The sequence below is a fragment of the Sinocyclocheilus grahami genome, unplaced genomic scaffold (assembly GCF_001515645.1).
Source record: "Sinocyclocheilus grahami isolate Dianchi unplaced genomic scaffold, SAMN03320097.WGS_v1.1 scaffold21.1, whole genome shotgun sequence".
Classification (NCBI taxonomy): Eukaryota; Metazoa; Chordata; class Actinopteri; order Cypriniformes; family Cyprinidae; genus Sinocyclocheilus; species Sinocyclocheilus grahami.
The window spans coordinates 3,558,479-3,574,314 of NW_015505200.1; the positions used below are offsets into that span (position 1 = coordinate 3,558,479).

The 15,836-nt window shown below is 39.0% G+C and overlaps 1 protein-coding gene across 1 annotated transcript in view; it reads right to left on the reverse strand.

The window, feature by feature from the left end:
* Positions 1-10,469, reverse strand: part of LOC107558342 (pappalysin-2-like) — a 52,219-nt gene extending 41,750 nt beyond the window's left edge. The window contains exons 1-2 of the mRNA XM_016242000.1: positions 8,706-10,469; positions 3,703-4,765 (exon numbers count right to left, since the gene is read on the reverse strand). Of these exons, the coding sequence (XP_016097486.1) occupies positions 3,703-4,765; positions 8,706-9,543 (1,901 nt within the window). The 5' untranslated portion in view covers positions 9,544-10,469. The remainder of the gene's footprint in view (positions 1-3,702; positions 4,766-8,705) is intronic.
* Between the last annotated feature and the right edge of the window lie 5,367 nt (positions 10,470-15,836).

Below are 15,836 nucleotides of genomic sequence, written 5' to 3' on the forward strand. Positions count from 1 at the left end.
CGAATGTGCCGAATCTGCTGATGTAATTGCAACCGCTAGGTGATAGAGAAGAGGAAGGGGAGGCCAGGGGAGTGCGGAGCTCTCGTGCCTCCGTTAGTCTTTTTCAGACCGATGAGTTTTGTAAAAATCGACGCGTTTCAAAAAGGCGGGGCATAGAGGAGAATCAATAATGTACAGTATGTGGAAAATAATGTGTTTTTTTTACTTTAAACCACATAAACACATTTCATTACACCAAATACACAAAATAATGTTAATAATAATTTTTAGCAGCATCATATGACCCCTTTAAAGCAACAATGGTTTAAATAGTGTAGTTCATGTCATCAGAAGTAAGCAAATGGAATTTGTAAGAGAACTAACATACATTTGACTGCAGTACGATGTCCTATGAATGTTTTTAAATTCGCATATTGATTTTTATTAGCAGTTTTAATAACAACAGTCATAAAAAAATCACTTTATGTCATGATGATTAGGGTTTATAATTGTTTGAACTAGTTATGGCGCATGAAACGACTGCCCACTTTTTTATTCCACTCCCAGCTGTGATAAATCGCCATAGAGGCGCTTTGATGTGTGATGTTAACTTATTTTTACTTTGGAATATGTCACATGTCATTTTTCTCATTTGTTTGGCTGCTTAAACCTTTGCACCTCGTATCATTGAGCTGTTGGTTTGAAGAGGTCCGGTTCTTATTGCCCTTTGGATCGTGCCGAAGGGGTGAGCCTATTAGTTGAACCACCTACTGTTTCTTGAACCCGTTTCATGCGAGAATAAACCAAGCATCGTACTTCTTGTGTCGTTTTTTATTAAACAAGCAAAGGCTGAGCCAATCTTCTTGAGTGCTTCTTGAGTGTTGCCTAAATCTCTCCTATAGGGCTAATTCAGCAATAGAATTCAAATGATTTAACAATTTCTATTCACATTACTTAAAGTTTAGATTTAGACAGCTCTTACAAAATTTGTTCTGGAAATTAAGTGATAGAATATATTTGGGACCATTTAATTTTTTACATTGTGAATTGTTGACAGTCAAGTAAAGCCAATCAGATGCAGAATGCGGGCAATAAAATACGTTTAGATGTTATGCACATTATGACAGCCAGGTGAACTAAATTTACTGTTCTTAGTCACAATCACATTCCGCTGCAAAAAAAATAAAAAAAAATAAAAAAATAAAATATATATATATGTATATATGTGTGTGTGTGCATAATTTTTACGTAATTTAAAAAAAAAATTTAGTTTACTGATGAATTAACCAAATTAATGTAATATTTTGTGACATTTAAAGTGGCTATTTTATACCTATTTCAAACTTCACCTTTCAGGTGAATACAATCCTTTTAAATAACATCATAAGAGTCATATTCAAAACCACCGATCCACTATCTTGCAGCAAAATGAATAAAGAAATAAATACATCATAAATCATTGAAATTGCTAAGCATCTATCAAAGTTAATTACTAAAGAGAAGAGTTATCAGGTAGTTCAGTTCTATTGGCTTAAGTGTCTGGACTAAAATGTCTTTGCTTTCTTCTCGTTCCATTTCTCTGGAGCTTGCCAAAAAGCACCTGGTGGTTCCCTTGTGCTGTTTCTCTCTGGTTCAACAACAAATGTGCGTAGTGACAGCAACTGGCAAGTACTTGCGCTTCACTGCCCAGCAGCAGATACCTGGGCTATAACTCACAAAGCAAAACATTAAAATCCCAGACCTCCACATAAAAGCACGCTATACAATTGCCATCAAAATGTCATCCCTGCATTAATTCACTGCAAACTCTGGACCTCTGCCTTAGCGATACACTCTTCCAGCATGGTAAGGAAAGACCTCTCTAAGGGTTTAGTCTATGAGCCCAAGGTTAATCTGGTCCCATTGGCTATTAGCATTTCTACTTATTGACACGTCATATTTAGAGGAAAACAAGTCCAGTAAATAAACCTTTGGGTTATTCAGTACGTTTGGATTGCTTTTTTAATTTGGTGTGCCAAGGACAGTATGGTACTCCAGGTCACCACTACTCCAAACTGTTGGCCTAGGTAGAAATAAAGATGTCTGAAATTCCATGAAGAAGACTATCTTTTAGTATTCCCATTCATCTCAATGGCAGTTGCTAGGCTGGCACAGGAATGCAGGAAACTTACATCGTGATAACACTGATTGGAACAAGCCCCAAGCCCTTTACTAGTGACTATCCTGGTCTTTGAAAAGCATAATGATCCATTTCACACCTATAAGAGCCTTTCAAACAATGAAATATTAACGGTATATAAACTATGGTTCAAAAGTTTGGGGTTGGTATGATTTTAATGCTTTTGAGAGAAGTCTCTTATGCTCACCAAGACTGCATTATCAGATCAACAACACAGTAAAAATAGTAATATTGTGAAACAATATTAAAATTTTAAATAAGTTTTCTATTTCACTATATTTTAAAATTAAATGTATTGCAAATGAAGGCAAATGATCTGCAGAGTGTGTAGTTACGTCATCTACCATCAGGGACGACAGGGCCATGCTAATCAGTCAAATATTAACCCCTTGGTGGAAACAGCATTGAAATGGCGTTTAACTGATTTATTATCCACCAACCATGGACAGAAATAAATGTTCTGCCTGTGGATTTTGGCTATGAGCTTGCTGTTGTCCTCTTTAAAAGGTTCTCAGTGCAAAACAACCAAAAGAGTGTTTCTTATACCACCATCCAATGGTTTATGTGGGGCCCTATTAATCTCTATATGAGCCCTTCAGGAACAGATAGGAAGCTCTTGAAGAAAGCTTGTTTTCAAGCAAGCATAAAATGACAACAGCTGGTGGCTGAGACACAAAGTCTCGCTGCACACTGAGCCTGGAACAACACTTCCCAAACTGCATCTGGAAATTTGACATATAGCAAATTCATCTTGCTGATAAAAGGACTTAAATAAAAGACTTGGCGTGATCACATTTTCAGGATTTTACACTATAGTACGGTTTTGTGAACGTCTACTCATTTACGTAGCATCAGAAAAAATGAAAGACACTGCGGCAAGCCTTCAACCAGTCTGTACGGGAGCAAAACTGTCCTGCCTTTCACCATGAATAGTGCCGAGACCTCTGGTTTTGTTGTTTAGCCACATTACGTGTATACTTTGGCTCAGCTCTGCATCCAAGTTTTGCTTGCTTTTTAATGTTATTCCAGAAGGCCGATTTGTATGCTTTGCATGTTAAGAAATACAGAATGCCCTGACAATCTTGAAAATAAAAAATGAAAAAAGTAAACACTATTTCACAATAAGACACTTTAGTTTCCTTTTTTCTGATGCTGCAGTGAGAACATTTAACAAGCACATAACTTTTGTCAATTTCTTGAACTCAAAAACCAGTTCACAGTGATCCTGAGCGAAGGATAGGGAATGCTTTCAATAATTTTATCTTGACCTATAAGGCCTAGCACTTTAACGCAAGCTGTTTTAGTAGGAATGCATCTGCTAAGGACATAAATGTAGTTGATGTAATGATATGGTAGCTGACTTTGGTACCTGCATCAAATTCTATAGAAGCTAGCAGGCAGTCAAATATCCTCCTGAGGGGTTTTTGCTATTTTGCAATCCTTGAATTAAGACCAAATCATGAACCCTCTTGTACATCCCAATAAAATTATAACTGGGTTCAAGTTTGTTGCCAAAGTGGAACCATATTGAAGCACATGCTCACCTCTGAGAAGACTCGGGATCAAAGCAGGTCTTTGCGACATCTGTGACCTCAGGGTCACAGCAATCTCCATCATCGTAATCATAGTGAATGCTGTTGCACTCTGGGTTGCAGACTCCATCCCTCCGCTTCCAGTTGTAGCAGGGCCCCATGCGCAAGCAGTCACCCCCATCGTGGCCTGTAAGAGGATGGTCACACTCGGGATTGCAATGGCGGTTCCCCACCTTGGCAATGTGGCAGTTGCTGAGGACGAAGCGCCGTTGAAGGGAAGAGTTGTAGATGGTGTGAATGCTGAGCTCCAGCGTGATGTTGTAAGGACGGAAGGCATCTTCCAAGGCCTGGTGTTGGAGCTGGATCTGCTGCAGAGAGACTGTAGGGTCGCTGCCGTCATCCTTACAGATGTTCACGATGCGGTAACGTAGGTGCTTCTCGACTTGTAGTTGCCATTGCTGGTTATAACTGAGGGCGACGTCGGCATTGTCACACACGGTCATGCCACATGGAGGCGGAAGAAACGGGGAAACAAGCTGCCGCTCTGGGACAGGAAGAGCCACAATGATTGGGTTGTGACGGTCTTTGTAGGGCGCCCACTGATTCTCAACCTCTGAGAAATCTGCCCACTGGGACAAGATGGGAGTTTGTCTCTCTGCATGGGATTGGTGACCTTTAAGAAGTTCTTCGTGCGTTCGCGCATAACCCCATAACGTGACACCTCCCAAATGCCCGCGGAAACTGTGTTCGTGATCCGACTGGTCCCCACCAAGCAGAAACATGCGACAGGCTTTGATGTAGGGACTGTATAGGTCACCTGATTGTTCTCTGCTCTCGCCAACCTTGGAATTGTCTACGTACAGCGCCATCTTGTGGCCGTCATAACTGGCCACCACATGAGTCCAGCTGTTGGGCTGGTAGCGCTGGTGTGCAATGATAGTGGTGGATTTGAGTGCCCGATCCATGCGAAGGGAGAAGAAAAACCTGCCATCTTTTCTTCCCGTAGGGTCTACTGCTCGAATCCCAACAGACCAACCTTTTTCGCTCAAGGGATACGAGCAGTTGTCAAACACGCCTAGAAAAAAAACACAAACGAAGGAGTCAATGAGCAGAAATGTAGCTTGATCAAACACAGAGTAATTGGTGTTTAATTATCTGAAGAGTTTAAGCGTTTAAGTCATTTCCATTCAACAAATCCACTGATATTCCCAGCCGCCTTTCTCAGGAGCAGTCACATCTGGCAGCCAGATGTTACCGTCGAAGGACAGAGAGAGGTCAGGGAACCCCTTCACCCTCCCACCAACACACGCACATGCAAGCACATACACACACGGGCAAACAGGAGAAGGAGAGATGGGCAGCTTTAAACAAAATATCCTGAGGGACGTGGACCACACTGAAATTTCATTCATTGAAAAAGCCTGCCGATGTGTGTGCAGGGCTCCAGCGTGTGACAACATCAGCTAATTTCTGCGCGTATCAACCCTGAAGTCATGAATTTGAAGATAAACCATTCCAGAGTACTATCCACTTGGATGCTACTACATTTTCAAAACCTGAGTTCTTATCTTACTGTTTTTATAGTGTCTGTCTCCCACTAAATAAAAGACCCCTAATAGTAGTACCTCAGACTGGCCCAGAGTGCAGAGGTTGGCTGGAGATAAAGTGTGCTGAAAAAATACTTTCTTTGTAACCTTGTATAACTGATGACTTCAATATGATAAGTGTTTATGAGAGACAGAGAAAAAGTTCATGTTTTTGCATAGTATCACTTAATAGCGGAAGAAAAGTTTGCGCTGAAAAGACCACTTCCAGTAAAGCCTTTTAACGCTCATTTGGCAGAGTGGGGGATTTTTTAAAAAACTGGCTTTATAACAATAGATTCATCCACTGATTGTTAAAAGAAAGCTATTGACCTGAAAAGGAGCTGGAGTGAATGTTCACATGATTTTAGTGATGATGACAAATATGTCAAAAGGAAATAATATATTCTTATCAATAGCAAGATGGTAGAAACTCTCATTTATTTAAGAGGTTTGTGAGATTTGACGTCATTGGGGAATACTGATTTTCTCCAAGTGGTGGATGATTTGATTAAAATGGAATATCTAATGCTCTCTTTGAGGTCTGATAGATGACTCATCAGTGTTAGAAACATATGAATAATATTTGCACCCCCTTTCGCCTAAAAGCATGTACTTTGGCATCCATGGTAGAGGAAAAGCCTCGTGCAGGTTACGACAAGAGAACTCTGGGCTTTGTTCTTCTTAATGGGAACTAGTCTCAGAAGCACTTCCAGATATAATCATTTACACATTGACCCTCCTCAGCAGCCATACAAAAATGCACATTTACCTGATTATGAAAGCTCCCTTGGGAGATCCGGCACCTTCTATGATGTTCCACAGCTTATTTTGTTTATTTTTGTTTTTGTAATAATAATGTGCATCAGCAAAATAACCCAGCGCCATGTCGGGGGACAATAAGGTCCTCAATAAAAATTTATAATTTTATGAATTTTAGTGATGGGTTTGCAATAAACTAACTAACAAATAAATAAAAATGTTTCCCTTATTTTAGACATGTTACACAACATTATAATATATATATATATATATATATATATGCAACATATATATAACTGCAACATTAAATAAATCTCAAAGCATTTACAGACAACTTTTTGCATATCAGCTTTGCATGTGAAAAAAACATCTAGTTTCTGCTTTGAAAACATTTTATATCAAACAATTGAGCTGGATGACAGCTAGCTGTCAATGTGAGTATGGTGTCCAGAACATGCAGCTTATGAATCAAACCTTGGAAACGCAGTGTGCCATATGCACAAACAAGTGATTAAATAAAGCTGACAGGACACACTGAGCAGGTGGTGGCCACTTGTTCCTCTAACACTCCTCCCCTAGCACTACTCATCGTTTGCACCTCGTAAGCAGCTGATTTCCCATTCTCCTTTCATCTGCTTGTCAGCTGATATCCTCAAACAAAGGCCTCTTAAATGAAACAACAACGTGTCAAAGTCGTGACACAACACAGAGTCCGCCGCACACCATTTGATGCACTTGATGAATAGGGTTGGGTATCGTTTGGGGTTTTTTCGATACCGGTGCCAAATCGATACTTTTAAAACGGTTCTGGTGCCTAAACGGTGCCTGAACCGATACTTATTAAAGAACAGAGAAAGAATAGAGAACGCTAGCGTTAGAGGCTCTTTTTTCTTTATAAATAAAACAAGTAGTTAGAATAGAAATAGAATAGAGAGTGCAAATGTTAGAGAATCAAGTTTTTTAATTAAAAAAAACAAGCAGACAAAATTAGAAGTAGAATTAGAATAGAGAGTGCTAGAGTTAGAAGGTCAAATGAAGATGAAAGAGATGTTTTCAGCCTTTTGAAAATATTAAGGACTCAGCTGCTTGGATTGAGCTGGGCAGGTCATTCCACCAGGAGGGAACAGTTAATGTAGAAGTCCATGGAAGTTTTATCATAGGTAGAATGCAAAATTTTTCAATACAAGCATTTCAGTCAAATGTTATTTATGCAATATTTCAAACCTTTAACCCACTTGGGAATATCAACCCATGGCAACAGTTTAAAAGTAGCCCAATTCTGTGGAAAAAAAGCGGACTTGGCAACCCTGCATCCAGCAAGAGCTGCAGGAGTCAGCTTTGACTGATCACAGGTCGAGAATAAGGAGAGATGACTGACAAGACCATGCTGGAGTATTTGCTGCTCAACAGATTCTGAGCTCATTGACAAATATCTGATCTTGTAAGATGTGCTCCCTTTACACAGAGAGCGTGAGATCGCGAAATCGAAAGTAAAAGTAAACGGCGCAAACGCTCATTCAAAAATATGTAAATACACCGCATCCTGAGAGCAGCTCCCTGATGCGCCAAAATTATACACAATATTAGAATGTTTAAAGGAGTGGACACGAAAATCGCGGGAGCGAAACATATGTTGCGGGAGCAAGCGGCAATGGTCAGAGATTCAGCGGGAGTGGGATTAAGAAAACAGCCGAATCCCGGACATTTTGGGCAATTAAGAAATCCCGGCCGGACGCATTTTTGTAGGTCCAAAAAGAGGACATGTCCGGGGAAAAGAGGACGTATGGGTCACCCTAATTTATAATCTATTGCTAATCGATGTATTCTTTTTAAAGTAGCATATGGAACACATTTTCGGCCTCATTCTGTGACAAGAGCCTCATCAGATCACAAAAGGAAGCATTTGACTGGTGTTGTGGAGTAAAACGGTTATAATGTTCTCTTTTGTTGGACAACAGGTTTAGAAATGTGAATACAAGAGAAGTTTAGCTTTAGGCATTTTAATTTAAGCATGTTTAGCTTAGTTAACGGAAGGCTACCTGCTGCCATCAGAGCAAGTTACTGCATTCACGCGCTCCTCAAATGCTCTCATTTCCTGAGTTGTGCTTAAAACGGAATGTGAAAACAACATGGACACTCGCGTTACTACAAAGATGTGTTGGATTTGTATTATTAGAGCTTTCCGACTCTGCATTTTCTCAGTCGGGAAATTATTTTTCTCGTGCGGTGCCAGTGATGATGCTTCTTACGTCCGTTTCGGAGAACCAGAGGAAATATTTCAATCGATCGCTCAGGCATGGCACTGAAATCTGCGTTCTGATTCGGTTCTAATACATACCGGTTACATAGGTACCGGTGCCATATTGGTACCGGGTTTCGGTACCCAACCCTATTGATGAACTGAGAAGGGTTCGAGGAATTAATCTGACTTTACATAATCATTTTGGTCTGTATAGCTGTACTCCTTTCAGCAATATTTATTCTGATTAGACAGTTGCTAATTGTGAATTATGTATCCTTCAAGTTATAACTGCTGCTTTAAGTAATAGCCAATGACACTTCCAATTACTAGAAAATGGTTTAAAGAACCTGCAGCCCTCCAATACAAAAAAAAACAAACAAACATGATTTTAGACAATGAGAATTATATAGGATTGCACAAACACATACCTGCAATGATGGCAGGATTATTCTGGCCCCCGTCTGGCTTGACCCACAGCTCTAAAGTGAACCAAGAGTGGGGCAGTTCTATGCCAAACGCAGGGTTCACCTTTAGTTGATCCGCCTGACCGCTGAAATACACAGCTGTCATCCACTTTGCTGGCATATTGTGTACATCTACCCTCCACGGCTCCCCAGCAGTGCTCTGCAGCCCCTCTTGCTCCCCAGATAACTCTTCATTTTCTGTAGAGAAGTCAGTGTGGTGGATATGGGTGCGCTGCATATCTTTTGGGACTTCTTCTTTGTTGAACTCTGGAAGGCTCCGTGCAACCCTTCTTAGTGAAAACGAGCTGTCTGTCAAATCACCACCCTGTTCTGCCTGTAAAGGGTGTCCTTTTGATATGGATTGAAGGGGTTTGTGTGACTTAGTAGAGCCAGGATCAGTGGCCTCCTGTGGCTGTTTACCTGCTTTCTTCCATATGAAAGTCTCTTCTTGTGGTTCCTCATATTTTACCTTCTCATTAATATCCAAGTTAGTTAATGCAACCGTATTTGTGCCACTAGAGCTGCACTCACCTGAACACGACCTCACCGTTTTAGTTTTCCTCAAGTGCAAGTCTATCAGGCGAGTGTACCTTCCAGCGACGCCCGCTAGAGGGTACTGCTGCGCCGCGGAGTGCAGCGGTCGCTTGCGGCTGATTGAGCCGCACTGCTCTCCAGCAAGCGCTCGGTTCGCTCTCTGTGCCAGTGTCCGCTTATACTTCTGGAGATGATCTGGCTGAGCCCTGTTCAGCGGCCATGTGTGAAATATTGCAAGAATAATAGCCAGTAGTCTAAAAAACATCATTTTATTGAGGTGAAGCTGCAGCTTTCAAAGAGTGGACATCTATTTGTTTGTTTGTTTTGAATTGCACTTGGGAAGGGAGCTAATAGTTAATTCGCTTAAATAGTTTTGGTGCCTTTTCTTAATTAATGAAAGCATAAATTGTGTTTTAAGTTACAATATGTGTGTTAATGAGTTTCTATTTTACTTGTCTTTCAAAAAGAAATTGTAATGACAAGGGAACTCGAAATTGTCAGTGCATGGATAGACTGTTCCTCTCTTAATTTAACATTTAAGTAACTGGATAGAGCAAACTGTATACTTTAAATCTTTCCTCCCTGCCTCTTGAGTGCTCAGGTTCAAACAAAACATCTCGTGTCTCGGGGATCCCCTCAAAGCTTCCTTTTTAGCACGCAATGACTGCGTAAAAGCCTAATTGTCATTCACTTACAGTTCAGTTACGCGCGCAATAATGTGTCCTCATTGTGGTCAAATGAAAGCGATAATATCGCGTTTGGTTGCAGACTTACATAGCTTGCTGTCTGTACAGTGTAAGGTTGTTTGGAGAGGTGTAACGCTGGATAAAGATTATTTGAGATTGCCACCTTTCACCGGCGCGCAATGGGTCGGTTGCAAATGCTCGCGGTCACGCTTTGTTCTGCGAATAAACCGCCAAAACGGTCAAATAAAAGGTCTGTCGAGGTCTATTCTAACAGTGGAGTGTTTCAGATATCAGGGAGCTGTGAAAGTCCGCTTAAAAGATTTTATTTTCTCAAAATATGGATCAATATCCAAGAAAGTGAAGGTACTGAAAGGAGATTTGTCTTTTTGGCATGCTGGTCCAAGTGAAAACGGCTCTTTGGATCACCTTGAGATGGCGGGGAGATTCCTCTTGCGCTCCGTGTGTGTCTATATTCCCATGCTCAGTCCCGTTGCACGCGCTCTCCACATCTCCACATCAGATCAAACTAACGCGCTAAACGTTTTATCTGTTTCCTCCAGCCTGACATCACAAACCCAGCCCCCTACCCAACCATTAGGAAAGAAAACTTCACCCAGGTCCAACCCAGCTCTTGCATGCATGCATCCACTCTCACTTTCTCCCCTAGTGCCATTGACATCTAGCTGCTACACCTACTTTGGTACTGTAATGCAAGAGACAGCACATCTGCCTGACATGTGAAGCAGGACTGAAACACTGCATATGTAGGAAAAGACAAGTGAGAGATGTGTAAACACTGAACAACAAGGATGAACCTATGAGCAATTCCAGAACACTCTCTTAAGGAGAAGTTAACAGAAATTACTTAAAGATGCTGTGGGAATGAAAAGCAAATAGTCAGGTGGATCTGATTTTCCCCAACAGAACAATTATTTAAGTAAAACGGATTTATTTAAAAAATAAATTAATATTATGATCCTGATCCTTTTTCTACCTGCATGTTGGAAATGTTGAATTCCACAATTAATCCTTGAAATATCAAACATTATCCATGGCTTTTAAAATACTAAATACAATTTTAAACTAGTAAATAAACAGTTAAAAGGCCAAATCTTTGGAATTTGTATATATATAGCCACTATACAACAAAGTAGCTATTAGATTCATTCTCATACAATAATAAGACCATTGTTAACATTCTTATATTTGTCAAAGAACAAAAGGGAAAAAAAAACATCTAATCTGACAAAAAGAACCTGCTTATACTTTTTAATGGCATTAATAGCAGAAAAAAACTCCTTTCAAGTTAGACTAGTAAACAAATAAAAAAAATTTTTCTATAAGACATTAATGTTTGGAGGGAATTGTCAATGTGAGTAGCAGTTCATATCTAACTGCCCCCCTTTCCCTTTCTACAGAAAGGTTCCCGAACACAATTCAGCCTCTAGCTCCGACTGCTCTTTTAAAATGTATCAGTAAATTAGTCAGGTATCTGTAATTTATTCATGAGGAAAAAAAACTCAAGATGTAGTCTGTTACTAGTAAGCACTGAAACAAATACACTTTGAACCAGCTGAATTTCCTTACAATGGTGTTCAGTTATGAAACGGCTGTAGGGAGATGACTGCATAATCTAATACATGATATAATATTTTAATATAACAAAATCTATTTCTGCTTGTTCTGTGCTGTGCCTCAATTTTTCCTGCGTGGAAGTTTGCATCTTTCCGGTGATTTTTCCTCGCAGTGCATCCTATGAGAGTTCTCATACTAATAAAATCCAAGAGAGCCGTTTGTTCTGGTCTTGAGTTTTATCATCAAGTAAATTCATACTGCAAGTCAACTTAAATTACTAATGTGATTTTTTTTTCTTTTGATATATGAATTGTGCAGTTAGTGTACTACAGTCGTTGGGCTAAGCTCCAGTCATATGAAAACATGCAGTTAGGGAAAGCTGTAGTGGTCCCCCTTATCATTATAATGACCAATGATAACTTTAAGTAGAAACTTAACGTAGAATAAACTGCACATTACGTGTTAATGTGCCAAACATTCCTACAACTTGTGTAATGTCCTGTTTCTTCTCATGTAAAGGATCTAAACTGATAGGGAATGACTTAGCCATCTAGTTCTATTCAGAATCATGAAGTGCCATTGTACAATCACTTTAAACTACTTACATTAATGCCAATGTGCTATATTTCTATCCAAAAGTATCCATGAATTCACACTTTCAGCTGAGAGTTCAAACACATAAATGAAGGACATATCAGAGTTTGCCTGCCACATTTTCATATGTGGTCAGAGTATTTTTACTGTTTTGTACAGTGAATAATAGCCCTGAATGGCATTCAGCACTGCAGGTGCATATAGAGTGATGTGACTTGCAAATGAGTAAATCTGTGACCGCAAACAACTCAGCAACCACATACAACACCTCACACCGCAATGGTCAAAAAGTTAGACATGCCACTGTTTAATTTCCAAAACGTACCAGTTTTTGCCTAACCGTTTTTGTCAGGCTCAATTTGCTAACAGCCCCGACTTGGGGTAACTAACAGTTATGGCAGGGGCCCCTTCAGGGGTAGAAAGGGCCCTAACAGTGGGAGGTAAGAATTCCGCAACCAGCCCAAGGATCTGCCTGCAAAACATTCAGCTTTTTTGTATCAAAGAGCTTTGAGATACAGCTGCAACTGTGTGTAAAAAAAAAGTGAATGGTCGCTCCCGGGCCTCACCCCCCACTGCAAAGGACCTCTAAGAGATTATCCTACATTTGAGGCTGCCCTACCCCTACCAAGTTCTAAATGACCAGAAAGGCAATGGGAAAATCCAACCTGATGTGCTAGACAAAAAAAAAAAAAAGCCTAGTCCAAAGGCAACCCTCAATCCCTCATAAGCAGAGTTAGAAAATCAAAAATAGTCACTATAAATCCGTTGCAGATATTTAGTAAATTTTCAACCAGTGACAAAACTTTTATTCTATCACTTGGGAGACACAAATAACTTCCATGAGAGGGTAAATAATTCCACAGAATAGATATTTGAAAAGATACAGTGATGAAAGCAGGTGTGCACTGTGTGAACTATAACGTCATTTCCTAGTTAGTCATGGCTGCTTGGCTTTAAGATTGGATTATTCGGAGTGAGCATCTGACGGCATTTTTTTCTTTATTTCTCCTCCTTATGTTCTAGATATACCTCAAAAACACGTCTCAGTGGATTTTATTGCAGATGGAGTTGATGCAGTTCTCAGTGGATTTTACTGCAGAGGGAGTTGATGCAGTTCATCTTCAACAAGCCAGGACTATATGGGGTCTTTTAAACACTTTTCTTGATGTTCTGAAAAAAAAAAATATTCAAAAATAAATAAATAAATAACTGCTTTATATTTCAATAATGTTAGCATTTTAACATTATGTGGTAAATTAATAAAGTGGCTCCTTTAGTACGGTCTCAGTCATTAAATGCACTATAATTGCTAAATATTTGTAAGTGCATCATATATCTATTTTGTGTGCTTGTATCCATATGACAAGTGTGTGTGCATATGTGTGTGTTGGCGGGCGGGAGGTGGACAGCTGGGATTTGTTACTCATTTTCCTGCATTGCCCATTAATATCAAAGACAGACATCTAATCTAATTAAAGTGCCTAATGTTTTAAAATTTGTCGACAAAAAAAGTCCCTCTCAGGATAATCTGACCCCACATTTTATTTTTTCAAATAAAATCACTAATCAGCCACAAAACAGAACACAAATACAGAACACAGAACACATCCACAATGTGAAAGGCTCATGCTCACAAACACCCCACCCCCAAAAATCACAGACAGAAATTAATGCGAGACTATGAAAAATTGCTGTTACATAATTTGTCAAAAATTTGGTTTCAATACAGAATACACACAGAAAAGGACTAAACACACAACCATGAAGAAGTAAACATACAAACAACAACCCCCCAAAAAAAACCACAAAACCACTCATAAGAAACGAAAGTGTGGGACTACACAAGTTGAAATATAAAAGATACTTCAGTATAAAAAAATTCTAAACTTTGACAAAAAGTAATTTTTTTATAATGGTATAATGATTTTTCTAAAAAAATAACTTCAAAAAATGTATTATCTATGTGGAAATGGCAAATGAGCCATTGAGTGATCCTCTGCAGCCGTCTTGTGGCTGTAGTTAAAATTTCATATTATTTTAAATTTTAAAAGTGTTTGTTTTTCTATAGATAACACCAATCTTCCACTAAAAACTGTCACATTTTTCATGTTTCAAGTTTCCACTGCTATGCCGATGATACTCAGTTATATATATTCACCACGACCAGATGAAATTTCTAAACTATCCAAGTTTACAAGTTAAAGTTAAAGATATAAAACACTGGATGATCAGCAATTTTCTGCTATTAAATTCAAACAAGACTGAGGTATTATTTATTGGGCCAAAAACCTGCACACAGAATCTCTTGGAATACGATTTGCTACTAGAAGGATGTACTGTTATGTCATCATCTGCAGTTAAAGACCTGGGTGTTAAATTAGACAGCAACTTATCTTTAGAAAATCATATTTCATATGTTACAAAAACAGCCTTCTTCCACCTCAGAATCATTGCTAAGCTATGGAACATGTTATCTGTTTCTGACGCAGAAATGCTAGTTCATGCCTCTATGACCTCTCGACTAGATTACTGTAATGCATTGCACTACTAGCTGGTTGTCCAGCATCTTCAATAAACAAGCTACAGTTAGTCCAAAATGCAGCTGCTAGAGTTCTTACCAGGTCAAAAAAATATGATTATATTACCCCAATTTTATCATTTCTACACTGGTTACCTATTAAGTTCCGTATTGATTTCAAAATATTGCTACTGAACTATAAGGCACTAAACAGTTTAGCCCCTGTATATTTAACTGATCTTCTTATGCCCTATAATCCATCACGCTCTTTAAGGTCACAAAACTCTGGACTAGTAGTACCTAGGATATCTAAGTCCACTAAAGGATTGAGATAATTTTCCCATTTGGCTCCTAAACTCTGGAATAGTCTTCCTGATAATTCCCGGGGCTCAAACACACTCTCTCTCTGTTTAAATCTAGATTAAAGACATATCTCTTCAGCCAAGCATTCACATAATGAATCTCAATCTCACCCTTGTTCCCAGTTAGATCAGATAAAAGTCACAAACTTGGCTTGAAACGTTATGAACAGCAGCTACGCGAAGTCTTTTACTAACTCTTTGTTTTTCGGTTCGGTTCCTACCCTGTGATGACCATCTCGAGATATCTAGATTACACCAGCTCCAGCGTGGATCCAGCCTCATAGAAAGACTTCAGATGACCCAACACCTTTGAAGAGATTGTTGACCCCTGCGAGGACCCCAGATGATGGCAAATTGAATCGACATGCACAGCAGCCAAATTTTCTCTATATTGTAATCATTATGATCACACTTGTAATAATCGCTTTAACAAGCTTCTGCCTGAAATTAATTCATGTTAGCTAACTGTATGATTCTATTACCTTGAACTGTTTATTTGTTAAACGAACATTACTTGGACACATTCACTTCTGATAACAGATCACTCATTGTAATGTAGACACATGCATTTTCTGTAAAGCTGCTTTGAAACAATCTGTATTGTGAAAAGCACTATACAAATAAATTTGAATTGAACTGAATTGAACAAAATGTTACTATTTTATGCAAATGTATATATTTAAATTATTACAAACTGAGGCCAACTTTACAAAATAAATTTACAAAACTGCTCAACTGTTTTAAAATACATTATTAAGTTTTAAGTTAAAAAGTTAGGCTAATTATTAAGTTAAAATTTACTGTCTGGGGTCTACGGAGACCCCAA